Source organism: Sus scrofa, chromosome 6 (genome assembly GCF_000003025.6).
Source record: "Sus scrofa isolate TJ Tabasco breed Duroc chromosome 6, Sscrofa11.1, whole genome shotgun sequence".
NCBI classification, from domain to species: Eukaryota; Metazoa; Chordata; class Mammalia; order Artiodactyla; family Suidae; genus Sus; species Sus scrofa.
In genome coordinates, this window is record NC_010448.4 from 53,379,704 (window position 1) to 53,406,939 (window position 27,236).

At 54.9% G+C, this 27,236-nt stretch overlaps 1 protein-coding gene across 1 annotated transcript in view; it reads left to right on the top strand.

Annotated features, from left to right (window-relative positions):
- BICRA (BRD4 interacting chromatin remodeling complex associated protein) overlaps positions 1-27,236 on the top strand; it is a 77,669-nt gene that overhangs the window by 40,538 nt on the left and 9,895 nt on the right. Inside the window, 5 exon segments of the mRNA XM_021094645.1 lie at positions 14,389-14,434; positions 14,520-14,562; positions 16,807-16,872; positions 18,840-20,813; positions 21,404-21,580. Of these exon segments, the coding sequence (XP_020950304.1) occupies positions 14,394-14,434; positions 14,520-14,562; positions 16,807-16,872; positions 18,840-20,813; positions 21,404-21,580 (2,301 nt within the window). The 5' untranslated portion in view covers positions 14,389-14,393.

Here is a 27,236-nt window from a genome sequence, read left to right on the forward strand (position 1 = left end):
CGGTCTAAAGCGTGTGCGGGATGCGTTGTAGGAGTTTTTGCCTCCCCTTCGCTTTGCTTCTCTTAGTTCCATTTTGACCTGAGCTTGAAGGTATCCCTGTTGCCTGATGCCCTGGGTGGCCCCTGGGGCCAGTAACGTCATCGCCCCCTTTGTTCCCTTCACCCCACCCCGTTGGCTGTTTCTCCTGGTTTCTTATACAGTAGTATTAAGAAAAAAAAGTCAAAAACCTTTCAGATGCCTGAGTTTCTTGGCAAGCCTGCAGCTTTATAGCTGCATTTAGAAGAGCGGCGAGTGGCGAAAAAAGGAAAAGAAAGAATACAGCAAACATTTCCAGTGTGTAAACTGCCCGTAGAAACTAGGCTTTTAGGAGCTAGACACCAGTCACTTTATGAGCAATCCAGAGCTTAGAGGGCCCGCTTTCATGTTGTAAAACGAATTCAGTGACTTGAGAACTCGAAAGGTCACTGAAAATAAAGATGGTGTAGATTTAATTGCTCTCCAAATAGCTCTTTCTTTCTCTCCCCCCAAAAGGGTGGGAGTGAGTGCGGCATCAACATTTTTTTCCCCCTGTTGTCCTTTTCTGGTTTTGAAATAGACACAGCATGCTAATAGCTCCTTTCTTACTGGGCCTTTGCATGGAATTCCAAAAGGCCCCCTCTGGGAGGGCACAGTCGCTTAGAGTCACCTTTGTATGAATTAGGAGAGGGGCTTCCTTTCTCCAGGTGGATGTTGCCCTTCTCTGGGTCTCAGAGCAGAGCCTCAGTCAAATTCAAAGCACCACTAGTCTCTGTACTGGATTCCTTTGTGCAGTGAACAACCTGCACAGCTGTACATGGTGGTTGGTGTATATATAGCATATACGCAGTACAGATTATGTGCATCTATCTTATACATTTACATCCTGTACCAGTTTCCTGTGGCTGCCATAGCAACCACAACAAATGTGGTGGCTTAAAATAACGGAGATTTATTCTCACAGTTCTGGAGACTAGAACTTCCAAATCAAAGTGTTGGCAGGACCACCAGGGCAGAATTGTGCTCCCTCTGAAGGCCCAGGGAAAAGTCCTTCCTTGTCTTTTCCAACTTCTGGTGGCTCCAGGTGGTCCCAGGCTTGTGGCTGCATTGCTCTAATCTCTGCCTCCATCTTCACATGGCCGCCTCTGTGTCTTCTTTTCTGTCTGTTAAAAGGTCAGTGGAGGAGTTCCCATTGTAGCTCAGTGGGTTAAGGACCCAATGTTGTCTCTGTGAGGATGCAGGTTTGATCCCTGGCCTCGCTCAGTGGGGTAAGGATCCAGCGTTGCCACACGCTGCTGTTTGGATCCAGTGTTGCCATGGCTGTGACTGTGGCACAGGTCTCAGCTGCAGCTCTGATTCGACCCCTAGCCTGGAAGCTTCCATATGGCATAAAAAGAAAAAAAAAAAAAGTTGGTAGATTTAGGGCTCCCCCAGATCAGCTCTGAGTCTCAAGATTCTTTACTTAATTACATCAGCAAAGACCCTTTTCTTCCTAAATAAGGAAGGCCACCCTCACAGATTTTGAGTTGTGGTCATGTGTTTTTGGGAGCCACCATTTAGTGCTCTATAGATGCCTTAGGAAAGCATCCTACGAGCATAACTTCTAGGGTTTCTGGGGTGTTGAGTCCACCATGGAATGCCTGTTGGGGAATCGCCCAGTTTGCCTGTGTGACCCAGGTGTGGGGGAAGTGTGCTGACGTCTGTGTGGCATTTCAGGACAGTGGAAGGGGAAGGGGACCCCACTGGAGGAGGGTGGGGCCACTAAGGGCGTTGCAGGAAGTACGCCCATTGCAGGGGGGAAAGGGGGTGCTAGCCAGCCTGGCGCTGCCGTGTAGTTCCCGTGACCTTGGGAGCCTGTCAGCCTGGATTCGAATCCTGCATCTGTCATCCTGCCAACTGGGAGACCTTGGGCAAGTTACTAACCCTTTTCTCAGCCTCAGTTTCCTCAGCTGTGAAATGGGTATGTGGGTTTAGGCACCTGCCGCATAGGACTGTTGTGAGAACAAGGTGAAGTTTTTGAAGCACTTCGAACCACATGTGGCATTGGTAGGGGCCCGACAAACCTTGGCTGTGATGACGAAGAGGATGATGAAGCAGGAGGCGGTGGCAGCTGAGGGCATAGGTCACAGACTCGCACCACTTCGAACGCCTGGCCTTGCAGACTCTGCCACCTGCAGATCGTCCTGAGCAGGGATCAGCCTCGTGGTTGGGCAGGTCAGGCCGATGGCCAGGAAGGCGGGGGCTGGCGTGGACGAGCAGAGGCCAAAGGGAGCCTGGCCAGTAGGAGGCGGGCTTTACACAGTCACGTGTGCCTGGCTTGATTGATGTCTTCACTGGCGGACTTGTACCCTGTGAAGGTACATCAGCACAGGGCAGGCGTGGGTATCAGCACAGGGCAGGCATGGGTAGGGGAGGCACTGAGCGACACTTGCCCAGCACTGGGTGAGTGGCTGGATGCAGCAGCATGAAGTCATGATTCATCAAATTCAAGACAAGCAGCAGAGCGCGGGCACCAATCAGGCAGCACCCAGCGTGGTGCTGAGGGAAGGAGGAAGGGTCTCGCAGGCTCCATGCTATGCTGGGGTTTCCCTTCTGTCGCTGGGGCGTGGGGGTGTCTCAGGTGGTCCTGAGCCAGCAGATGGGGTTCTGGGGGCAGCATTTATTTGTCAGTCTTCCTAAGGAAGTGCTTGAGTATTTTAACAACAGGAGCAGCTAGTTGGGAACAGGCTGCACATGCGCATGGGCTGGGTGGGTGGGTGGATGCAGAGAGGAGGAGATAGAGTGGAGAGGTTTGGGAGGCAGAATGGCTAAGACTTGGGTGAGCCAGAGGGGTGAGGTTAAGGTTGGTCTCTAGTCTCTAGAGAAGGCTGTATCAGTTGGCTGCTGCCACGTAACAAACACCCTCCAACTTATAGGCTGTTCTGGTTCCTGTTGCTGTTTACCAAATTACCCCAAAATGTAGCAGCTAGAAGGAACCACTGAATTATGCTCCCTTGGTAGAAAATTTGACACACGAGTCTCTGCTCGCCATGTCTTGGGGCTTGGCTGGGAAGGGTCACAGGCTGGGGGCTGCACGGCACCTGGGCCGGGGTGACTTGAAGATATGACCATCAACCAGGGCACCTGCTCGTGGTCTCTCCACGCGGCTAGCTTAGGCTTCCCCATAGCATGGCAGCCTCCGAGTGGTCAGAACTCTGTTAAGGTGGCTTAGAGCTTCCAGAGTGAATGTCCCAGTGAACACGATGGAAACTGGATTACGTTTTAGGACCATCGCACAGTGGCGCTTCTGTTGCACTGTCCTGGTTAAAAGAAGTCACAAACTTTCCTCAACTCAAGGGAATTAGTAAGATCGTGGGGGATTGGGGACCTCATAGCAGCCATCTTTGGGAAAACACCATCTGCCACAGTGGATTGAAACAAAGCCATGATCCCGATGGTTGGAAATTGGCCTGGGCACAGGCCTGAATCCCCTGGGTCTTGGAGTGGGTGTCTGCTCAGCTGTAGGTCAGCGAAGTGGCTCTGCTTCTAGGGCTGGGCTGGCTGGGAGCTGGGATGTCGGAGGCGATGGGCGTGGGTCTCGTGTCTTCCTAAAGGCTACCCCGGATGTCTTCACGTGGCAGCTGGGCAAAGAGCAGGCTTGGAAACGTACACCATCCCTTCTGCCGCATTCTGTTGGCCACGGTGAGTCAGAAGGCCAGCCTGAGTTCAAGGGTTGAGTAATAGACCCCATCTCTTGATAGGAGGTGCTAAAAAGAGTGACACTAGGGAGGCGAAGAGTTTCTGGCTGCTTTTGCAATCAACCACAGTGGCGTTTGTTTTTTCACATCTCCTTACCATCAGCCCTCTCCCATCTTGCTGGGCCTCTCTTCTCAGTCAGTGGATTCACAGTGTACAGTCCTTGACCCATGGAAGGCTGTGAGGGTCCTTGTGATGGATTGCAAAGGTATCTAGAAATGCTAGCTCATGAAGTTCCCTTCGTGGCACAGTGGTTAACGAATCCGACTAGGAACCGTGAGGTTGCGGGTTCAATCCCTGCCCTTGCTCAGTGGGTTAAGGATCCAGCGTTGCTGTGAGCTGTGGTGTAGGTCGCAGACACGCCTCGGATCCTGTGTTGCTGTGGCTGTGGTGTAGGCTGGTGGCTACAGCTCCTATTCGACCCCTAGCCTGGGAACCTCCATGTGCCGTGAGAGCGGCCCAAGAAAATGGCAAAAAGGCAAAAAAAAAAAAAAGAAAGAAAGAAAGAAAGAAATGCTAGCTCACTTGTATCGGGTTGTGCTCAACTGCACAGAATGAAAAACCTAGTAGTGGCTTAAACTATAAGGATTAAGCATTTGAGAGTCAGGCGACCCATGAGTTGTTAAGAACCTAGTCATGCAGGGGGTTAAGTATCCAGCATTGTCACTGCAGCAGCCCAGGTTGTTGCCATGGTACAGGTTTGATCTCTGGCCTGGGCACTTCCACATGCCACAGACAGAGGGGGAAAAAAAGAGAGAGAACCTAGTCTTTTTCTCTCCTCTCATCAGTTATCCTCTGCAGATAGGCTTATCAGCCTCAGGTTTATTGCCTCATGGTTGCAAAATGGCTGCCACTGTTCCAGTATTCTCACCTGTATTCAAAGTTGGAAGTTGGAAGCAAAAGACTTTCTCCTGAGAGAAGCTCTGTCTTTATATTCTGGAAGAAAAACATTCCCAAATTCTCTTGGTCTTCCCCAAAAGACTCATTGAGCAGAACCTGACTCTGTACACCTTGGCTTTGACTGTTTGTGAAACTGTGGCTGCCCTAGCTGCAAGGAAGCCTGATGAATTCCCCTCAACGGGATAGCAGTGCCACTGGCTTAGTCCAATAATTTCAAAGCTAATTTTGGCCACAACCCACAGTAGGAAATATGTACACACACAGACACACATAATGGAAACCAGTGTCACTCACTGACCCTTAGGCTTACCCTGTGTGAGGCCGTTTGATATTTGCATTCCTATCCCATTCCGTTGGACCCTATACTGTTTAACTTAAAAAAAAAAAAATCCTGGGAGTTCCCGTCGTGGCGCAGTGGTTAACGAATCCGACTAGGAACCATGAGGTTGCAGGTTCTGTCCCTGCCCTTGCTCAGTGGGTTAATGATCCGGCATTGCCGTGAGCTGTGGTGTAGGTTGCAGACGCGGCTCGGATCCCGCGTTGCTGTGGCTCTGGCGTAGGGCGGTGTCTACAGCTCTGATTCAACCCCTAGCCTGGGAACCTCCATATGCCGCGGGAGCGGCCCAAGAAATAGCAACAACAACAACAACAGCAACAAAAGACAAAAAAAAAAAAAATATCCTGGTCTCAACCTGCTAATTTGATTTCACTACCTCCAAAGGCATGACCCACCGTTTGAAAAAGACTGACTCAGAAGTCTTTGTTTACATCTTGGGCTCGGCCGGCCTTCCCTGGGCGAGTGGGTGGCTCGGGGCTGCTGAGACCGAGGCCAGGAGGGCTGGGGAAATGGCCTTTGGCAGAGCAGCAGCGAGGCTTCGCCACATCCTCTTCTCGGCCTCTCATTTCCCATCAGCAAATGATACAGTTCCGTCGACTGTCATTTTTATGACTTGCAAAGGACCTGAGGGTGACCAGCATTCGGCTGGGGAAATTCAAATGAGCCTGTTTTGGAGCTTCGCGGGGACTCTTAATTCCGGCTCTCGCGCGGCAGCCTGGCGTCTGCACAGCTCCCATGACAGCGCAGAAGTCTGAGTGCATTGCAAGCGCCCGAGGAATTCACAGGATTTTCTGGAAGGACACTTTGTCATTGTTGCGTCACGGCTGTTCTCTTGAGCTGCTTGTGCTTTGCAGGCCCAGCTTGTCCTGCTTTTTATAGCCTGGTGGTGGAGAATTCCTCAGAATCACAGGGTCTGGGTTCAAATTCTGGCCCCACAGTGTGGCTTGGGGCAAGCGTCCTGACCCCTACAAGCCTCGGTTTCCCTCCCGTGCAGAGGGGGTCATCAGTGGGTGTGGAGTGGGCACAAGGCCTGATGTGAGGAAGCCTGGGGGCAGGGTGGGCTCTGCCCGCATCAGTCAGCCTCAGCCAAGTGATTTGCAGCAACAAGTGAGCCCCAGATCTCGGTGGCTGACAACAGCCAAGGCTCCTCTCGGCCACGGGTCAGCTGTGGCTCTGTCCATGTGTCCACTTTGTGCCGGGACTCGAGCAGAACCAAACGATGGCTCTTAGAGCTTCTGCTCTGAGTTCCCTGGTGGCTCAGAAGGTTAAGCACCTAGCGTTGTCACGGCTATGGCTCAGGTTGCTGCTCTGGTGCAGGTTTGATCCCTGGCCCGGAAACTTCTCTGAGTGTAGCCAATAAAAAAAATAAATAAAATAAAGTGTGGCTGCTCTGAAGGATGCATTACATCCACTCCTGTGTGGATAATTTGGGGTTGCAGCTTTGCACACTCATGGTCTGTGTCCCCTCCAACCGAGTCACTTTTTTGGAAGCTTGAGGATGTGTGTGTCGAGGAGAGGGGCGTTCGGTGTCATCCCTGGTGGAGAACCAGGGGTCGTGACCCGCCCCAAGGTCAAGGACTGAGTCTGCTCTGCTCCTTCCAGTACCCTCAGCCCTCCCTCTCCCCGACGCCGGACACAGAGCTGGCGAGTCCTAAAGGCCCTTTCTACCAGGCTGCTCTTTGAACAAACGAATGGGTTTGTTTAACCCCCTCTGCAAATTCATTCATTTGCCCCACAGATATTCACTGAGCCCCCTGCGTGCACCACAGGGAACCGCACAGACAAAAAGCCTGCCCCTTGGGCGTTTGACATTGTGGCAGGGGAGACAGACGGTAAACAATCAGACAGATAGTATTTGATATTAAAGTATTTTCAGAGTTCCCATCATTGCTCAGCGGAAACGAATCCAACTAGGAGCCATGAGGTTGTGGGTTTGATCCCTGGCCTCGCTCAGTGGGTTAAGGATCTGGCGTTGCCATGAGCTGTGCTGTAGGTCGCAGATGCGGCTCGGATCTGGTGTGGCTGTGGCTGTGGTGAGGCCGGTGGCTGCAACTCCGATTGGGCCCCTAGCCTGGGAGCCTCCATATGCCATGCGTGTGGCCCTAAAAGGACAAAAGCCAAAAAAATAAAGTATTTTCAAAGTGAAAACCGTTATGGAAAATTCCAAATATGCACAAAGTCCAGAAAATAGTAAAACACGGACACCGTCAACCAACTCTTTGCCAGTTTTCCGTTTCCCCACACACTAGACCAGCATTGTCTAAGAGAGCTTTCCGCCACCACAGAAATGTTCTAGAGCTGTGCCCACCCGTGTGGGAGCCACCAGCCACATGTGGCTGTTGAGCCTAAGAAACGTGGCCAGCATGACTATGAACTAAATGCTTTCTAATTTCCTTTGTATTTTTACGTAATTTTTTTATTTAAAATTTTAAGGTTCCCCATTGTCCCTTTCTTTTTCTCAGTTTTGAGAAAAAGAGGTAAAATATATATAGCATATAGTTTATTGAGGTAAAATATATATAGCATATAATATAAAATTTACCTGGAGTTCCCTGGTGGCTCCATGGGTTAAGAATCTGACATTGTCACTGCTGTGGCTCAAGTTGCTGCCGTAGTGCAGGTTCGATCCCTGGCCGGGGAACTTCTGCAGGCCTCGGGCATGGCCAAAAAAACATGTACAATCTCAGCCTTTTTTGTGGGGGCCGTGCCCGCGGCATGTGGAATTTCCTGGGCCAGGGATCCAGCCTGCGCCACAACAGCAACCTGAGCCACTGCAGTGACAACACTGGATCCTTAACTTATTGCACCATAAGAGAATTCCTCAGCCACTTTTTTTTTTTTTTTTTTTTTTGTCTTTTTGCTATTTCTTGGGCCCCTCCTGCAGCACATGGAAGTTCCCAGGCTAGGGGTCCAGTCAGAGCTGTAGCCACGGGCCTACGCCAGAGCCACAGCAACTGGGGATCCGAGCCGCGTCTGCAACCTACACCACAGCTCATGGCAACACCGGATCTTTAACCCACTGGGCGAGACCAGGGATCAAACCCTCAACCTCATGGTTCCTGGTCAGATTCGTTAACCACTGCGCCGCGACAGGAACTCCTCTATTTTTAATTTTTTGAGGAACCGCCAAACCATTTTCCACAGCAGCCGCACCATTTGATGTTCCCACCAACAGCGCGTGAGGGTCCAGGCCCTCCACGTCCTCGGCCACACTTGTTATTTTTCGGCGTTTTGGTAGCGGGTGTTCTAATGGGTGTGCGGTGGCTTCTGTGGTTTCGATTGCATTTCTCTAGTGATTGATGGCGTCGGGCGTCTTTTCACGTGCTCATGGCCATTTGTCTTCTCTGGCTGAGGGTCAGCTCAAGTCTCTGGCCTTAATTTCATTTAATTAACTTGAACCTAAATGTCCGTAGTCACATGTGGCCAGAGGCCACCATATTGGGCCAGTGCAGCTGCGTGTGCCCCTGAACACCCCAAACTGGGTTATTTTGCAGTAAATCACAGCCGTTTTATCATTTCACCCCTACATATTTTAGGATATGTTTTTTAAAGGTAAGGACTCTACAGAGTTCCCGTCATGGCTCAGTGGTTAACGAATCTGACTAGGAACCATGAGGTTGCAGGTTCGATCCCTGGCCTTGCTCAGTGGATTAAGGATCCAGCGTTGCCGTGAGCTGTGGTGTAGGTTGCAGATGCGGCTCGGATCCCACATTGCTGTGGCCCTGGTGTATGCCAGTGGCTACAGCTCTGATTAGATCCCTAGCCTGGGAACCTCCATATGCTGCGGAAGAGGCCCTAAAAAGACCAGAAAAAAAAAAAAAAGTGTGGCAAGTGGCACCAGGTGGAAGAGCTGGGGTGCCAGGGACTTCTGTCCAATGTGACTGCTGTGGCCAGAGAGCTTTGGGAGTTGCCAAACTGTGGGAGATTCACAGTGGAGCTAAAACAGTCGCCACAGGATAGACGGCTCACAAGATGCTTCACCACCCGAGAGGTTTAAGGTGCTCCTATAGAAGAATCCTATGGGGCGGTCATCCCCGTTTTCCAGATGGGAAAGCTGAGGCACTCGCTGCAGGCCATGCGCCCGAGAAGCAGCAGCGCAGGGACGGGAACCCAGGCCACCTGGCTGTGAGCCTGCTTTTAGCCACATGCCACCGTGCCTCTGCGGCAAGGAGTTTGTATCCATTGCGGTGGACACTCAGCCAGCTGCTGGCGCACAGCTGCTCCAGGGATGTCAGCTGCTCTGGAATGGGGACATTTATTTAAAAGGCAGCATCTCCTCTCAATTTCTGACCCTCTAGATCCTGGGAATCGGCATGAGGCTGTGTGGAGACGGGCCTGGGGGGTAGAAGGTGGAAGTCAGCGGCCTCTGCACCTCTGGCCTTTTCTCACTAGTCAGCAACGCGTAATAGTATCACAAAATAATACTATCGATGCCGGTAATAAGGATACTGTCGTCTGCTGTGCACCAACCACAGCTGGGCCTTGGTCCAAGAGCCTCTCCTCTGCCATTTGCCCATTTTACAGATGAGGACACTGAGGCCCAAAGAGGTGAGGTCACCTGCCCAGGCTCACCCAGCCCATGAGTGGGGGAGTGGGCATTCGAACTGCTGACTCCAGCCCCAGAACGTTCACCCTTGCCAGGTCTCTTGGCATCAACCTGATAGACGCCAACCTGGGCACCTGAGTGGGGGAACCCATCTCAGAGGAACCCCAGACCTGCTGATCATGGATGAATTGTGTTTGTTTGTTTGTTTGTTTGTCTTTTTGCCTTTTCTAGGGCCACTTCCCGTAGCATATGGAGGTTCCCAGGCTAGGGGTCGAATCGGAGCTGTAGCCATGGCCTACGCCAGAGCCACAGCAACAGGGGATCCGAGCCGCATCTGCGACCTACACCACAGCTCAGGGCAGTGGCGGATCCTTAACCCACTGAGCAAGGCCAGGAATCGAACCCGCAACCTCATGGTTCCTAGTCAGATTCGTTAACCACTGAGCCATGACGGGAACTCCGAATTGTGTTCTTTTTGTTCTGGAAACTTTCAGAAAGATGCAAAGTAACTAGAATGATACTGTGAATGCCCCCCTCCCCCCGTAGCCGGCACTCAGCCTTAACAGTTACCCACCCTCACCTGTCTCTTCAGCACTCCCCCTCCCCCACTGCCACTCCATGCTAGTGGGTTATTTTGTAAATTTTTCTTTTTTAAGGTAAAATTGACATGAGTTGACATAACACAAATCTGAGCTGTGAATTTTTTTTTATTACTATTTTTTGGCTGTCCTCGTGGCATGCGGAAACTCCCAGGCCGGGGATCAAACCCATGCCACAGCAGTGATCTGAGCTGCTGCAGTGACAACACTGAATCCTTAACTCACGGCACCACCAAGCAACTCCTGAGCTGTGAATTTTGAAACCCTCCTGTAGCTGACCCCCCATCACAATGCAGGACATTTCCTTCTCCCCAGAAAGTACCCCCCGCCTCCCCCATTTCTCTGATTCCACCATCGGAATGAAAACACAGGGCCAACAGATCCTCACAGGCTGGGGCCTCCCGCTGGACCTGCACCCGTGAACCTTATTTGAAAGGCCCTGTCCCGGAAACACCCCCTCCTGGCTCTAGTTCTGGTCCATGGTTTGCAGAACTTGGGCCACACCCGAAGCTTGGGGACAGGGAGGAGGGAAGGACCCACGTGGTGCTGACGGCTCTCATCACCACCACGGCGGGCCCTTGGGGTCACCTCCAGGGCAGGGCAGTGCACCTGGAATCTAGATGGGCCAGGATCCCATGTTCCAGGGTCATGTGACAGATGCTTTCTAGATCCCTCCAGAGCCCTGGACTCTCCATACAAAGGAGAAGCAGCTCACGTTCCTCCTCTCTGTTCCAGCCACTTTGTCGCTTCTCTGGATCAAAACCATCCCAGGCACTCATACAATGTTAACAGAGGCTGTCACCCAGCTTGGTGTTATCTTGACACTGTTGCCATGTTCGCTTCAGATCTTTCAAGAGGAGCAGCATGCTGGGAGGGAGACGGAGGGATGGTGGTTACGGGCGGGGCCTCTGGCGTGAGCCTGCCTGGGCTCGGAGCCCAGCCTGGCACTTCACAGTTGAGGGATCCTGGGCCCGTGGCTGGCCGTTCTGAGCCTCGCCTTCCCGGTCTGCAGAATGGGGGTAATAACAGCACCTGCCTCTCAGGGGTTCCAAGGACGTGAGATGGGCCAATCCGTGCAGAGTACTTCACACCAGTGGCCGGCACACAGTGGGCCTGCAGCCATCATCATGGTCACATTTGAGCCTCCTTATGCTCAGATTCCGTATCTGCGAATCCACCTACTCGCTAACACTGACAACTCTCCAAAGCAATGCTCTCCGTGCTTTTGTGCTCACACACAGATGTGTGCAGAGCCCTGAAACGTCTCAGTTGCCCGATTCGTGGGCTCCCAGCCGAGGTTGAACGCGGCACCCCTCTGCCTCCTCTGTTGAGCCAGAATGCTGTCAACACGTGTCCTTTGGTGCTCTCTTTAGTGCCCTGTCGTTTTGCACATTTGTGCTTTTTGTTGGTGTTTTTTTGTGAAAAACAGCCCTTTCTCTGTAGTGCTGAAGGCTGTCCAGTGCTCTAAGCAAGGGAAGGCAGGATGTTCTCTACAGAGAACTCGTGTGTGTGCGTGTGTGTGCATGTGCACGTGTGTGTGTGAAAGAGTGTGTGAGAGATGAGCGTCCTTCAGGTAGGTTGTGGTTGTAGCTGTTGGCCATGAGCTCAATGTGAGTGAATCAACAATTTATAGTATACGGGTGTCTTTATTTATTTCTCTTGGCTGCACGCAGCATGCAGAGGTTCCCTGGCCAGGGACTGAACCCATGCCCCGGCAGTAACCAGAGCCAAAGCAGCGATAATGCCAGCTCCTTAACCCACTGAGCCACCAGGGAACTCCTAAACAAGGTGTCTTTAAACAGAAACTACATAAAACGAGGGGAAGCATTGAATGAGAATGGGACACGAGGCTGGCAGGACACTGACCTTGTACTTCCTCCGGTGTGGTGGCTCAGTGTTCATGATCATGAATTCGTGGTCACCTCCGAGGACATAAGCACCTCAAATGACAAGAGCTGACGCGTGTGATAAAGTCCAGCCTGGGCTTCGGCGGGTCAGGCTTGCCCTTAACTCCTCCCGCTCTCTGGCTCGGTCTTTCTCCTTTGCACCCACTCTCTCACTCACAGCCTCTCTCTCATTCTCTCTCACTCCACAGCTGGCCCCCGAAAGGACGCTCCCCAAGTCCCCAGCCGGGGGCCCCGCGTAGACCTGGAGTGGACACCCCCTCCTTCCCTTCATGATTCGTTTGTAGCGCAGGTAACCCGCCACGCGTCCCACTCGTTCCCGGAGGGGCGGCGCCCCATCCACCTCCCTGGAAGGGATGCTCTTGCTTGGCAGAGCCTGGCTTGGCCACAACCTTCAGCCCCGCCCCCTCCAGATTGGGCCCCAGGTCATTCAGGCCATCCCCCTGCCTCCGGCCTTTCCCCTCTTCTCCAGATTCTTTGCAGACCCTGCCTTATCATTCCCTGGCCAGGCCTTGCCCACCATGGGTGGCTTGGGAAAGGCAGGGGGCCTTATAGGTCACAGAGCTGATGACACGGGAGGAAGGAAGCATGGGATGGGGGTGAAGCCACAGAGGGTGTTGGCACCATCACCAGATGCAGCAAGAGCCTTGGAGGGGCCTCTCTGGGGACAGTCCCCGGGGCCAGCTCTAGAGGGGGTGTGATAGGCATGTGAGGATCTGGAGTGGGGGTCTCTGTCTGCCTTGCGTGCCCTGTTCTAGACCACGCTTGTGAACCCAGGGCCCATGAAGTGTGCACGTGTGTGTGTGCATCTGTATGTCCCCTGACCCCTGGGGAAGAGCAGAGACCACTGTAGGCTCATGGGCATGTTTCTGGCAGGAGGGTCTCTTGCTTTCATCAGACTCCAAAGTACCATTCAGAGCAGACCCTGACCCACCTAGGAGGGTCCCTACCTGAGATTTTTTTTTTTGGCCACACCTGCAGCATGCAGAAGTCCCCAGACCAGGGATCAAACCCACACCACAGCAGCAACAAATGCTGAGTCCTTAATCCCCTGAGCTACCAGGGAACCCTTTTCTTCCCCCCTCCCCCAATTGAGGGCCAGGGGGGCCGTGAGGAGCTCACTGTCCATCGAGTCCAGACAGTGTTGTGGGCAGGGGTGGTTGTGAGCCAGCTGAGGGCCCGTGTGAGATTCTGTACTTGTGTTTTGAAGGGAAGGGCACCCACAACAGTCACATGTCCTCAGCGAGTTCAGGACCACCCGCTCCCACAAAAAAGAGAGGTCAATCCCTTCGAGGCCCTGGGTCGGGCTGGGTACCATTTCTCGTCTCATGCCGTCTGCACCACCGCCAGGAGGGAAGGATGCCGGGCTGACAGAGGATGAGTGCGGGGAAGGATGGTTCCCTTGGTGTGTTTGCAAGGCGGGAAGGATGGCTGGGGGGCAGAAGTTGGCAAGATGGGTGTGTAGGAGCTCAGTGGGGTGTTTGGAGCAGTGAAAGGCGAGGTGAGTGGGGGCAGATAGGCAGACAGGGACCTTCCTGTTTTCTTATCTGTAAAGGGGGGCGCACAGCATGCTCTCCGGGGGCTTGGGGGAGCGGGGGACAAGCTAACAGTTGTGAAACACGTGGGACAGGGCTGGGCCCGAGGTGAGCACAGGACACGTGTTAGCCGTGCTCGCCTCCTCCTCTGACAGGCACAGCCTGGCTCCCGCAGCTCCTCTGACTCCAGGTGCCCATCCTCCCGGTCCCCCCACTTCCTTGAGAACCACACTACACTGTCTTCTAGGGGGACCCAGAACCTGGCCCATCAGGCCCTTCATGCCACCTCCCTCCTGCCCCGCTTCACGTGGAGGCCCCCCCCACACACCCACCCCCAGCCCCGGCCGCAGGGCAACGGGGCAGTGCCGAGCACAGGCTCAAGCCAGACTTCTGGCTGCAGCCCTGGCTGTGTCCCAGGCTAGCCCGGAGCCCGAGAGCCACGACTCTGCTCTCCCGCTCACACGGCTGAAAATCGGGGGTGGCAGGTCCCGCCTGCAAGGCTGTTATGGGGATGAAATGAATTACGCGCGTGTGAAGCGCTTAGCACGGACCGCACGTGATCGGGGCTCCCTGAGGCTGGGCTGACATCATCCTCATCCTCGTCATCAGATGCTGATGAAAGAGAGGGAGCCAGGGAGGCGGGAAAGGCAGCTGTTTCCCTCTGGTCAGGAGGGTCTGGTACGGAGGGCCCCTGCCCTGCCCCGGCCCCGTGCCCACAGACCTCAAAGACCTCAAAGCCTGACCCCTCCCGGGGGATCCTGGTGCCGCCAGTGTCTAACTTGTCTCCCTTGTCCTCTTCCCGCCCCGCCCCGTCCAGTGGCGATGGATGATGAGGATGGGAGATGCTTACTAGACGTGATTTGGTGAGTAACGGGCTCCCTCCCAACCCCCTCCCTCCCCATCCCCCTCCCTCAGCTCCTCAAGTATCTCTCGCCTTCTCTCTTTCAGTGACCCCCAGGCCCTCAATGACTTCTTACATGGATCCGAGAAGGTGAGTGTGGGGGCAGGGACAGGGCTCCCCAGGGCAGGGGGCTGTGGAATTGAAGCTGAGGGACACCCCCACCCCACCCCACCCCCGATTCAGTAGCCCTCTGGCCCTGCCTTCCTCAGGCTGGGCCCCAGGGTTATGGTGGAAGGTGAGAGAGAACCAGTCCCTGCCTCACGCCGCACATGCTTCCTTGGGAAACGAAGCACTGGTCCCTCGTAGAGGCAGTGGTAGAAAGCGCCGAGCAGAGTAGCCCGGGAAACAGTGCCATCACTTGCATAAAACAAGTTTAGAAGAAGTTCCCGTCGTGGCTCAGTGGTAATGAATGAACCTGACTAGTTTCCATGAGGACTCGGGTTCAATCCCTGGCCTCACTCAGGGGGTTAAGGATCCAGCGTTGCTATGAGCTGTGGTGTTGGTCACAGATGTGGCTTGGATCTGGCGTTGCTGTGGCTCCGGTGTAGGCTGGTGGCTGCAGCTCCGATTGGACCCCTAGCCTGGGAACCTCCATATGCTGCAGGTGCAGCCCTGAAAAAAACAAAACAAAAGAAACAGAAGAGGTTTAGAAAAAAATGAATGTGGGGGTCGGGGTGGGGGGCTCCCTTAGCTGGAGTGGGCCACAAGTGACCTTGGAGGTGGACCTGAAGGATCCAGAGGAGGTGCCCACAGCGCTGTGGGCAGGGCAAGAGCAGGTGGAAAGATAGGAAAGTTTGACACATTCGAGGAACAGAAAGGCCAGTGGGGAAACTCGTGGGACAAAACCCACCAGGTCAGGCAGGGCTGGGAGGGCCTGGAGAGAGAAGTTGAGACCCTGTTCTGACTGTGGCAGGCCGTTCTGATGGGTTATTAAGCAGGAGAATGCCATGTCCTGTTTGCACTCTGGAGAATGGAACAGAGCAAGGAGGAGTGGAAGTCTGTTGGGCTGTCGTTTCAGTTACGTAGGGCTGCGTAACAAGTTGCCCCAACACTTAAAACAATGTTTGTTAGAATTCTCTGTTTCCGAGGGCTGGGAATTGGGGCAGTGGCTTAGCTGGCTGTCTGGCTCAGCATCTCCCCTGAGTAGCCACCAGGACGGTGGCTGGACCTGCTGTCATCTGAGGTTTGTGTGGCTGGAGGGTGGCTTCCATGACTGCTCCCACGGCTCATGGCTGGAGGCCTTGGCTCCTCACCACGAGGGGCTCCCCATAGGCTTGCTGAAGAGTCCTCATGACAGGGGTATGGCCCCAGAGCGAGCAACCTGAGGGAGGGGCCGGGAGGAAGCTCAGTGCCTTTTATGACCTAGTCGTGGACGTCACACACTGTCTCTTCATCATGGCACTGCATTCACTAGAAATGAGTCACTAAGCCGGCCCACGCTTCCCAAGAGGAGACGAATCAAATTGGTGGTGTGGAGGCGAGTGCGCCGGGGTGATGGTGGCCTGGCTGCGGGCAGGCGGTGGCGGAAGTGCCAGGTGCTGGCTTCGGGATCTGTCCGGGAGGCAGCGCCTCTGGACTTGCTGGCCGATTAGGTGGTGTGGCAGGAGGGAATGTCCAGAATGCCTCCTGGACTTGACCTGAGCCGCTGAGTGGGCTGTTCTCTGTTCGCAGAGATGGGGAGTTTGAGGCAGATTCCAGAAGCTTAGGGAGGGATCTTGGATGTGCGTCTGGGGTTCTAGAAAGAGATCGGCCAGAGAGAGAGGTCGGTGGGGGAGGCTCTGCTGTGGGCAGACGTTAGTGGGGGCTTTGGGCCTGTTCGAGGCCTTGACGATGCTCCTGGGAACGAGACCGGCCCTGGCTGCCCAGAGTCGGGAACAGCACAGCGTGTTATGCTCCGGGTGGCAGGGCCGCACAGAGAGAAGGGGGACGGACAGTTGGAAGGGACAGACAGTTGTTGGGAAGAGGGAGCAAATGCGACAGGCCCTGAGGATGTGTTGCCAAAGACCCAAAGGGCGACGGTTAGGGGACTCGGGAAGGCAGGATTCTAGAGTTGAGGGCAAGTCAGTGCTGGGGTCACTTCGGGTTTGATGCCAGGCCCTGGAATTTCTGCATGCCATGGGCACAGCTGCAAACACCCCAAAGGAACGTGCAGCCAAGCCCCTTTCTTTGGGGCTCCTTTTCTGGCAGAAGAGTTTCCTGTACCCCTCAAACCACCCCCATCTCACCTTTGTTGTTTTGACCCATTTAACCCTACGCTGGTTTTTGTTCTAGAGCGTGGGCCGGCCCACTGCCCAGCTGACCTTTGACCTTGGGTGGGGGCGGGTCTTGTTGCAGCTCGACAGCGATGACCTCCTGGATAACCCCGGGGAGGCCCCAAGTGCCTTCTATGAAGGTCCCGGGGTAAGTGGCCCAGGGGCTGGGGGAGGGTGTGGGCTCCAGTCAGTACCCGAGGCACCCTTGGTGGCAGCTGGTGGGGGTGGGGTGGGGATTGGGTCACGCTTGTCCCGCAAAGCACTTTGCCAGGAGGGCAGCCGGGGGCAGTCACTGAGGGCAGCGCGGGGCTGAGGTGACACCAGAGCTGCTGGGCCCCCGGCCGGCTCTGCACGGGCCCCTCAGAGAAGGGGCTGTGGGTCCTGGGTCCCTGGCCTTGGGGGTCAGCTGGTACAGAGGCAGAGGCTGGCTCTGGAGTTCTTGGGGGGTCGCTCTTGAGCAGTTGGGCCTGGGGGGCTCGGGGTCCCGTCCCGGCTCAGCTACTGGCAGCGCTGCCCTGCGGGAGGGGACTGACTGACACAAACCCCAGTCTTCGCCTGGGAAATGAACCAAGGGTGGTGAGCAAAGCCCAGAGCCAGGAATGCAGTGTGGGCTTTTATTGAGCACCTACTGTGTGCCCGCCTGGGCTGGGCCCCTTACTCAGTGCTGGTTGCCCTTCCCCCTCTTCCTCTTCTGCGGCCTCCCCCACCTTCCCCCCGCCACTTCCCCCCCCCTTGTCATATAACTATCATTTACTGAACACTTATCATATGCCAGGCCTTTTATGGTAATTTTCACTTAATCCGTACAGTTACAATAATATATTCCACATAATTTATCTGGCACAATATAAATGAATAAATCCAGAGCCCAACAAATAAACATTATGTTCACATTATTACGTTTACAGACACAGTAATAATATGAGCCTCTGTTCTCACTTTGTGGTCGTTATTCTCGTCATCGCTGTCCTCTTAATACCTGTAAGGTCCCTGGACATGTTCTCAGCACCTCCTGGACATGAGGTCGGTCAGTGTCACGGCCGCTCCTAGGAGGCGGCTTTGGTTATGGCCATTCAGCGGTTCGGAACTCAGTTGGGGGCCAAGCTGGAGCCCCGTCCTGCCAGGCACCACCCTCCACTCAGCAGGGCGACCCCTCCTCCCGCCTGGGAGCAGTGCCCACCCTGATGGGCTGCTGTTAACAACAACGACGTGGATGGTAATAATAACGACAGTAACAGTGAGAGATGCTATTTCCCGCGTGCCAGCGGGTGCCGGGTACCGCTCTGAGCCCTCCATGGGGATTAACTCAGAATCTGTCAAGCTACATGTTCTGATCCATGGTTGTCCAGTATCAGTGGGTGCTCCGTGCCGTTAGCCTCATTATTGCTGGGGAGATGTTTGCTCAGCGGAGCGTACGCGTATTGAGTATTCACTTGTGTCCTGGGTCACCATCCTGGAAAGCATTTTAGAAGCATCAAGTTCACAGCGTAGGTGGCACAGAGTTGCCGTCCCTGCTGTCTTTAACAGAACTGCAGTCTCATCCAAACCTTTGGGGCCAGGTTCTGGAAAGGGGATGCTGAACACTGTGTACTGCATGTGATGTGACACACTCACCTCTCTGTAGTCACAATTAGGACAAGTCATACTGTATGGATGAATTAAGCCCCATCTCCCCATGTCATGTCACCCCAGTTCTTGTCAGGTTTTATAGCCAAAAGTTACCAAAAGTTTGGTGTTTGCAGAGCCTTTTGGGTTTTAGAATTGCACATAAGTGTTACAGGCCTAGACCATTGTTGAGAACCTGGTTTTTAGGGAGTTCCCTTGTGGCACAGTGGGTTAAGGACCCGACGTTGTCACTGCAGTGGTTGGGGTCACTGCTGTGGCACATTCTGCCGACGTGCACAGAGGAGAAATCAGGCCCCATGGAGAAGGCCTCGCACTGCACAGCCCAGCCCTGGCAAAGCTGGGATTCGAACCTGGGTCCAGCTACTTCTAGACAGAAGGTTCTTTCTGACCGTGCCACCCCCACACCAAGTGCCCTTGGCTTCAGTCGTGCCTGGAGCCCAGCCCCTTGCTAACTTCAGCTCTTTGCTTTTCACCTTGCTTGGCTTCCAGCTCCATGTGCAAGAAGCTTCTGGCAACCACTTGAACCCAGAGCCCAGCCAGCCGGCCCCCAGCGTGGACCTTGACTTCTTGGAAGATGACATCCTGGGCTCGCCTGCGGCAGCAGGTGGTGGTGGGGGTGGCGGGGGCGCTGACCAGCCCTGCGACATCCTCCAGCAGAGCCTCCAAGAGGCCAACATCACTGAGCAGACACTCGAAGCCGAGGCTGAACTGGACCTGGGCCCCTTCCAGCTGCCTACCCTGCAGCCCGCAGATGGCGGGGCGGGCCCAGCGGGCGCCGGAGGAGCTGCTGCCGTGGCCGCAGGACCCCAGGCCCTCTTCCCGGGCGGTGCCGACCTGCTGGGGCTGCAGGCCCCACCCACGGTGCTGACCCACCAGGCCCTGGTGCCACCCCAGGACGTGGTCAGCAAAGCTCTCAGCGTCCAGCCTTTTCTGCAGCCCGTGGGCCTGGGCAACGTGACCCTGCAGCCCATCCCCGGCCTCCAGGGCCTGCCCAATGGCAGCCCCGGGGGTGCCACGGCAGCCACGCTCGGCCTGGCCCCCATCCAAGTGGTGGGCCAGCCCGTCATGGCCCTCAACCCGCCCACCTCCCAGCTCCTGGCCAAGCAGGTGCCTGTCAGCGGTTATCTGGCCTCAGCAGCCGGCCCTTCAGAACCAGTGACCCTGGCATCGGCCGGTGTCTCACCCCAGGGGGCGGGGCTGGTCATCCAGAAGAACCTCCCAGCCGCCGTGGCCACCACGCTCAACGGGAACTCAGTGTTCGGAGGGGCAGGAGCCGCCACGGCCGCAGCCAGTGGGGCGCCCTCGGGACAGCCGCTTGCAGTGGCCCCGGGCCTTGGCACGTCGCCGCTGGTTCCTGCGCCCAACGTGATCCTGCACCGCACGCCCACGCCCATCCAGCCCAAGCCTGCCGGCGTGCTGCCCCCCAAGCTCTACCAGCTGACACCCAAGCCGTTTGCCCCCGCGGGCGCCACACTCACCATCCAGGGCGAGGCGGGGGGCCTCCCACAGCAGCCCAAGGCCCCCCAGAACCTGACTTTCATGGCAGCAGGCAAGGCCGGCCAGAACGTGGTCCTGTCAGGCTTCCCAGCGCCCGCCCTGCAGGCGAACGTCTTCAAGCAGCCTCCTGCCACCACCACCGGGGCGGCCCCGCCACAGCCCCCGGGGGCCCTGAGCAAGCCCATGAGTGTGCACCTCCTGAATCAGGGCAGCAGCATTGTCATCCCCGCCCAGCACATGCTGCCCGGCCAGAACCAGTTCCTGCTGCCCGGCACGTCGGCGGTCCAGCTCCCGCAGCCACTCTCGGCCCTGCCGGCCAACGTGGGCGGGCAGATCCTGGCGGCCGCAGCCCCCCATGCCAGTGGACAGCTCATCGCAAACCCCATCCTCACCAACCAGAACCTGGCCGGCCCACTGAGCCTGGGCCCCGTGCTGGCCCCCCACTCCGGGGCCCACAGCGCCGCCCACATCCTCTCGGCCGCCCCCATCCAGGTGGGCCAGCCGGCACTCTTCCAGATGCCCGTGTCGCTGGCTGCGGGCAGCCTGCCCACGCAGAGCCAGCCGGCGCCCGCCGGCCCCACCGCCACTACCGTCCTCCAGGGGGTCACTCTGCCCCCCAGCGCCGTGGCCATGCTCAACACCCCCGAGGGTCTGGTGCAGCCGGCCACCCCTGCTGCCGCCGCCGCCGCTGGGGAAGCAGCACCTGTCCTCACGGTGCAGGCAGCGCCCCAGGCACCCCCCGCGGTCAGCACACCGCTGCCTCTGGGCCTCCAGCAGCCACAGGCGCAGCAACAGCAGCCCCCACAGGCCCCCACCCCGCAGGCTGCCGCCCCGCCTCAGGCCACCACCCCCCAGCCCAGCCCAGGCCTGGCATCCAGCCCGGAGAAGATCGTCCTGGGGCAGCCGCCCTCTGCCGCCGCCGCGGCCATCCTCACTCAGGACTCCCTGCAGATGTTCCTGCCCCAGGTAATTGGGGGAGGGGGGAGGCCGGGCGGGGAGGGGTCTGCTGTGGCCGAGACAGCCACCGGGGGGTCCTGTGGGTGTGGGAGAGCATCTCAGAGGTGGCACCCCTGGCCCAGGTTCCCAAGGAGGAGGCCCGAGCGTGACAGGGGCCAACTGCCTGACACAGAGACAGACAGACAAGAAGAACGGATAGACAAGGAGTGGGCCAGATAGACAGACAGGGAGAGGGACGGGCTGACTGCTGACAGATTGACAAGGCTGCCCTCTTGCTGGAGAACTGGAGGGGGCTCATAGAGAGTGGGTGAGACACGGACAGACCGATGGACAGACAGGGCCCGAGAGGTGGACGTCAGGGCGGAGCTGGACAGTGACTCATAGGGACCGAGGGGAGGTCGCTGCCCGGGGTTGTGGCCTCCTGGCACCTGGACCCTGGGGCTCCCACCTGCTGGCCTGGGCGCCCTGCCTCCTGGTGCCCCCCCAGCCAGTTCCCTCCACCTGCTTCTCTGGAGCATCAGTGGGGTGGGGTGTCAGGGCGGGGAGGCTGCGGGTCCCCAGGGACGGCCTTCTGACCCTGTGCGGGCTGCCCATTTCAGGAGAGGAGCCAGCAGCCCCTCCCCACAGAGGGCCCCCACCTCTCCGTGCCCGCCTCGGTCATAGTCAGCGCCCCGCCTCCCGCCCAAGACCCAGCCCCGACCACCCCCGTCGCCAAAGGAGCTGGCCTTGGCCCTCAGGCCCCCGACAGCCAGGCTTCCCCGGCGCCGGCCCCCCAGGTAGACGAACCCCAGCAGCCTCTGTCCCAGCGCAGACCAGCCTTGCCCCCTGCGCCCCCTCTCCCGGCTCCCTCCGCTCGCTCCCTGGCTGCCCTGCCTGCCTCTCTGTCTCGCTGGCTTGGGAAACGGTGCTCCCCTTGGCTCCCCAGAGATTTCCTGAGGGTCTCCTGACAGTCATGGGTGCTTGAGACCAGGGCCACCCCCAGGGAGCCCACACTCTCTTCAGGGTCGCAAGATACACACAGCAGGAAATGAATCAGGCCCTGGGGTTATCATTTTCATATCGGGATCACTGATATTCAGGTAGCTTATGTTTCAAGGACGCTGTCAAGAGGTCTAGGTCAAAGCCCTCTCTCCTGCTTTCCCGTCCCAAGGCCATCTCTTGCAATCCTTCTGCACACACAGCCAAGCAAAGTGACATCTGGACTCCTCCCCTTCCATACTGACAAAAGTCATAGCATACCATGCATGCAATTCTGCGCCTTTTTTCATTTAGAAGGTTGTCTCGGAGCCTGAACTGTTCTTTCATAGACTGCATAGTATTCCCTTGGGTGGATGTACTATTTAGTTAACCAGTTGTTGGGAATTTAGGTCACCTTTGGTCTTTAGTTGTGATGAGCAAGGCTACAGACAACAATGTGTGTCGCTTTGTAGAATAAGTTTTCTAAAAGGAAATTGATAGGTCTAAGAGCCTGTGCATTTATCGCATTAACAGATGTCGCCAAATTGCTCTCTGTGGGGTATAAATTGATTTACTAGATTATCAGCAATATATGATCTGTGCCTTTTTGCCTCCACCATCAGCAGTTTTGAACTTGGCCAATCTGATAGATGAAAAATAGTATCGTGTTTTGTTTTAATTTTCTCCTTTACTGTGAGTGTGGCTGGACAGGGTTTTTGTTTTTGTTTTAGATTTAGAGCTGTTTGTATTTTCTCTTCTGTGGGGTTGTCTGTTCATATGTTGGCCATTTTCAAATATGGAGTACTGAGCATTTTCTTGTTGATTTGTAGAAACTCTTTACATATTAGAGAAATTAGCCTTTGCCTCATGAATGATTAGCACGTAAGCATGTGGGGTGTCAGGGCTGGCCACCTTTTATTGTACTCATTCAAAAAGGACCGGTGGGCAGGTAGATTAGGATAGGGAGGAAGAGGAGGGAATGACATCAGCGAGGTCCAGGATGGCAGAAATCAGCTAGGCTTTGGCATTAAATAGCCATGACTCCAGTCTCAGGCTCTGCTACTTATGATTGTGACTTGAAGCAAACCGGTTTCTTCATTCCATCAGCAGATGTTTAGGGAAGCAAGGGCTCTTGTATACAGGCCAGGCCTTGTTCTAACCCCGAGCAAGTCCCTGGATCCTGCTGCACCTTGATTTCCTCACCTGGAAAATGGGCATGACAGTTTCTTTATAGGTCTATTAGGACGAGTAGATGGGTTCATATATACTTGGCCCAGAGAAGCACTCCATAAATATTTGCTATTATTGTTGTTATTATTTGAGCTCCTGTGTTTACGGTGTAGTGCGTGGCTCAGTCCAGAGGGATGTGGGGCCAGCACATCCTCGGCTCATCTCTGCACAGAGAGGAAAACAGCAAGGGAGAGGAGGGGCCGGGGCTGCCTGGCCTGTGAGAGGCTCAGGGTAGAAGCACTGTTTCTAGAGTGGTCGGAAGGGGGCCTGGGTCCCTCAGCTCCCACCTCCTGAGCTCCCGTCCTCAGCTGGAACCTCGGGCTGCTAGGAGCCTTTTTCTAAGCGCCATGGAGAGCCGGGCCAGAAAACGTTCGTGCGCAGGGTGTTGTAACCCTGCAGATACGCATCTGTCCTGCATGCCAGGTCCTTGTCTAGACTCGCTCCTTGGGTGACCGAGCAGCCCCATTTACCCAGTACTGAGGAGGGGACTTCTGGTCTCAGGAAGCCCAGGTTGATCACCCTACATGCCATCTCCCTGTTCGTATTTCTCCATGGCACTGGCCACCCTCTGCCCGGGCTGCACACTCCCCCTGCGGCCTGTCTTGGCTGTACCATGAACTGCCGTCTATAGCGTAGACTTGGCTCTAACGTAAACTCCTCTCTATGACATAGACTCTCGCTATGGCGTGAACTCCCTGAGAGCAGGGAGTTCTGTGTGTTCTGCCCCTGGTGTCCCCAGCGCCCAGACCAGTGCCTGGCCTGCCACAGACGCTCAGCGAGCATTTCTCGAAAAACCCAGTGAAGGAAGAAACCCAACCACACGTACACCCGCCCGCCCGCGCTGTGCCGAGTACCCGCCGCAGAAGCCAAGGGAGAGCCGTTAGGACGGGCGCGGGATGTGGCTCGAACAGCACCGTCGGGGAGGGTTGTCGTGGGGAGGAGTGAGTAGCAGGGACCTTGGGGTCCCGACTCCGCCACGAACAGGCTCTGCGCCCCCTGCCAGTCCCTTAGCTCCCTGTGCCTCTGTCTCCTGGCCTGTAAGAGGGGGTGATGGTACCAGCCTCTGCCTCATGGGGCTCTTGTGAGCGATAAACAAATTACTATACGTGAAATGCTTGAACAGGGCTGGGCGTGTTGAAAGTCCTGCAGAGCAAAGGAAGCCAGGTGAATTTTCCACGAAGGGCCAAGACTTCAGGCTTTGCAGGCCTCTGTCATCGTGGCCTAGAAGCGACCCCAGGCCCTCCCTCGACGAGGGAGCATGTGGTGTGTTCCGCTAAAACCTGATCCGTGAACACCCAAGTTTGCAAGGTGTTATTCGTCTTTCGACCTCTTTTCAACCCTTGAAAAAACGTACAAACCATTCTTAGCTTGCAGGCCACACGAAATGGTCAGCTAAGCAGGCAACAGGCCAGATTTGGCCTCTGGGCCATATTTTGTCAAACCTTTTAGTGTCTGTTTCATCACATAGACACGCAAGTTGTCACTGATTCAGTCCCCGGTGGAATTGGCAACAGACAACCCAACCCTTCTACACGTATTCTTGTATCAGGCTTTGCACACATGTGTGAAAATACCCTTAGGGTATTTTCTAGAAATAGACCTGTGGGGTAAATTTCTCGAAATAGAATTGCTGGACCCGAGGGTACGTAGTCAGCCCTCCATACCTGCAGGTTCTGCTTCCACAGATTCAACCAACTGCAGATCGAAAATATTCAGGGGAAAATATTCCAGAAAGTTCCAAAAATCAGAAGTTGCATTTCCTACATGCAGGCTCCTATACATTGTGTTTACATTGTATTAGGTATTATGAGTAATCTAGCAATGATTTAAAATATCTGAGATATGGAGTTCCCGTCGTGGCACAGTGGTTAACGAATCCGACTAGGAACCATGAGGTTGCGGGTTCGGTCCCTGCCCTTGCTCAGTGGGTTAACGATCCGGTGTTGCCGTGAGCTGTGGTGTAGGTTGCAGATGCGGCTCGGACCCCAAGTTGCTGTGGCTCTGGCGTAGGCTGGCAGCTACAGCTCCGATTGGACCCCTAGCCTGGGAACCTCCATATGCCGCGGGAGCAGCCCAAAGAAATAGCAAAAAAAAAAAAAAAAAAAAAAAATCTGAGATATGAGAGGATTGTGTAAATTATATACAGATACCGTGTCATTTGTGCAAGGGACCTGAGCCTCTGTGGGGGTCCTGGAACCCATTCCCTGGGGATTTGGACTTTGTGCGCTTTGCAAACATTTTCTGGAAAGGACCAAACGGCTTACTCCTCCATGGAGTTTGTGCCAGTGAAGGCTTCCTGCGGCAGCTCCCTCAACCCCAGACCAGCATCTGGCTCGCTTGCGGCCAGGTGGGGAAACGTGCTCCCCCTGTACTTCCAGTTCTCCGTGAATCACATGTCCTGCCGTCTCGCCCAGGGCAGTTGAAATCTCTCTGTAGACAGTCCACTCACTTGGGAGTTTAAAAAAAAAAGTGATTATGGGGAGTTCCTGTTGTGGCTCAGTGGTAGTGAACCTGACTAGTAACCATGAGAGTGCAGGTTCGATCCCTGGCCTTGCTCAGTGGGTTAAGGATCCGGCATTGCTGTGAGCTATGGCGTAGGCTGGCAGCTGCAGCTCTGAATAGATCCTTAGCCTGGGAACTTCCATATGCCACACATGTATCCCTAAAAACCAAAAAAAAAAGATGATAAAAATAATTTCATGCTTATTTAGAGGATTTAGGAAATATGGAAAGGAACCATGATACCACCATGCAGATGCAGCTGTAACATTTTTGGTACGAAGTTAACTTTTGGCCTTGCTTTTTTTCTTCCCTTTTTTTTTTTTTTTTTTGGCACCCACAGTGTGCAGAAGTTCCCTGGTCAGGTATGGAACACAAGCCACAGTGGTGACAATGCCAGGTCCTTAACCTGGTAGGCCACCAGGGAACTCCTCTTCCCTCCCATCTAAAACATCTTTACAGAGTTCCCTGGTGGACTAGCAGGTTAAGGATCCAGCATTGTCATTGCTGTGGCTCAGGTTCCATCCCTGACCAGGGAACTTCCATGGGCGTGGCCAAAAAATAAATAAGTAAAAATAAATAAAATAAACCATCTGTTCTTTTTCTTTTTTTCTTTTTTTTCCCTGCTGTTTAGGGCTGCACCCACAGCACATGAAAGTTCCCAGGCTAGGAGTCAAATCGGAGCTACAGCTGCCAGCCTAGGCCACAGCCACAGCAATGCAGAATCCAAGCCCTATCTGCAGCCTACACAGCTGCTCATGGCAACTCCAGATCCCTGACCCACAGCAAGGCCAGGGATCGAACTCGCATCCTCATGGATACTAGTCGGATTCGTTTCCGCTGCGCCACAACGGGAACTCCAGCATCTCTTCTTTTTGGCACTCAGTATTATGTTCACATCCCAGCTCCGAATTCCCAGCCCCAGCCCCTCCGCATAACGTTCGCACCTGCTTTGTGTATATCCTCCCAGCTCACTGTGCATATACATCCTCCTGCAAAGACGGGTTTACATTTCTCTCTACCCAGCGGGTAGCACATTGTCTGCTTACTTGAGCAGCACATAGGGAGTTCCTTTGGTCCTTTGTTACAGTGAAGCATAGTCCTCTGTACACCCCGGATGGATGATCCTTCATCCCTGGAAGTGCTGTCCTGATGCGCGCTGGACCACATCCAGGCTTTGGTTCTCCACGCAGAGCTGCGGGAAGCCAATCATCCCGGTGTCACTTCCCGCATGTGCAGGTGTATCTCTCTGGTCACTTTCCGGATGTTTGTTTGCTGGATCGCAGCACCTGGGCACTTAGAATTTGCACAGCTGCTGCTGAATTGCATTCCTCTAAGGTTATAGCAGATGGTGCCACTTTAGACCCCCAGGGGCAACGTATGAGTGTCTTTATCAGACACACGGCTTATTCCTGCTGTGATGCCTGGAAAGGGTTCCATGGGGTTCTTTTGATTTGCCTTTCTCTTGTTATAGGTGAGGTTGAGCATCTCTTGAAATACTTAAGCCTTTTGCGTTTTCTGCACACTGTCTGATCACCCATGACTCCTCTTTTCACGCTTGTGGTTGTTCTCAGTGATTTCTCGAGAGTCTTTATATATGAGAGAGATGAGCTTTTTCTGTGCTGTGGAGTCCATCTATTTCCCCAGTATCTCATTTGGTTTTTGACTTGGTCTGGCGGGAGTGTGTGCATTTGTCTCTGCATTTTTAACGAGGATGAGGTTTTTAATTTTTACGACTTTTTTGTT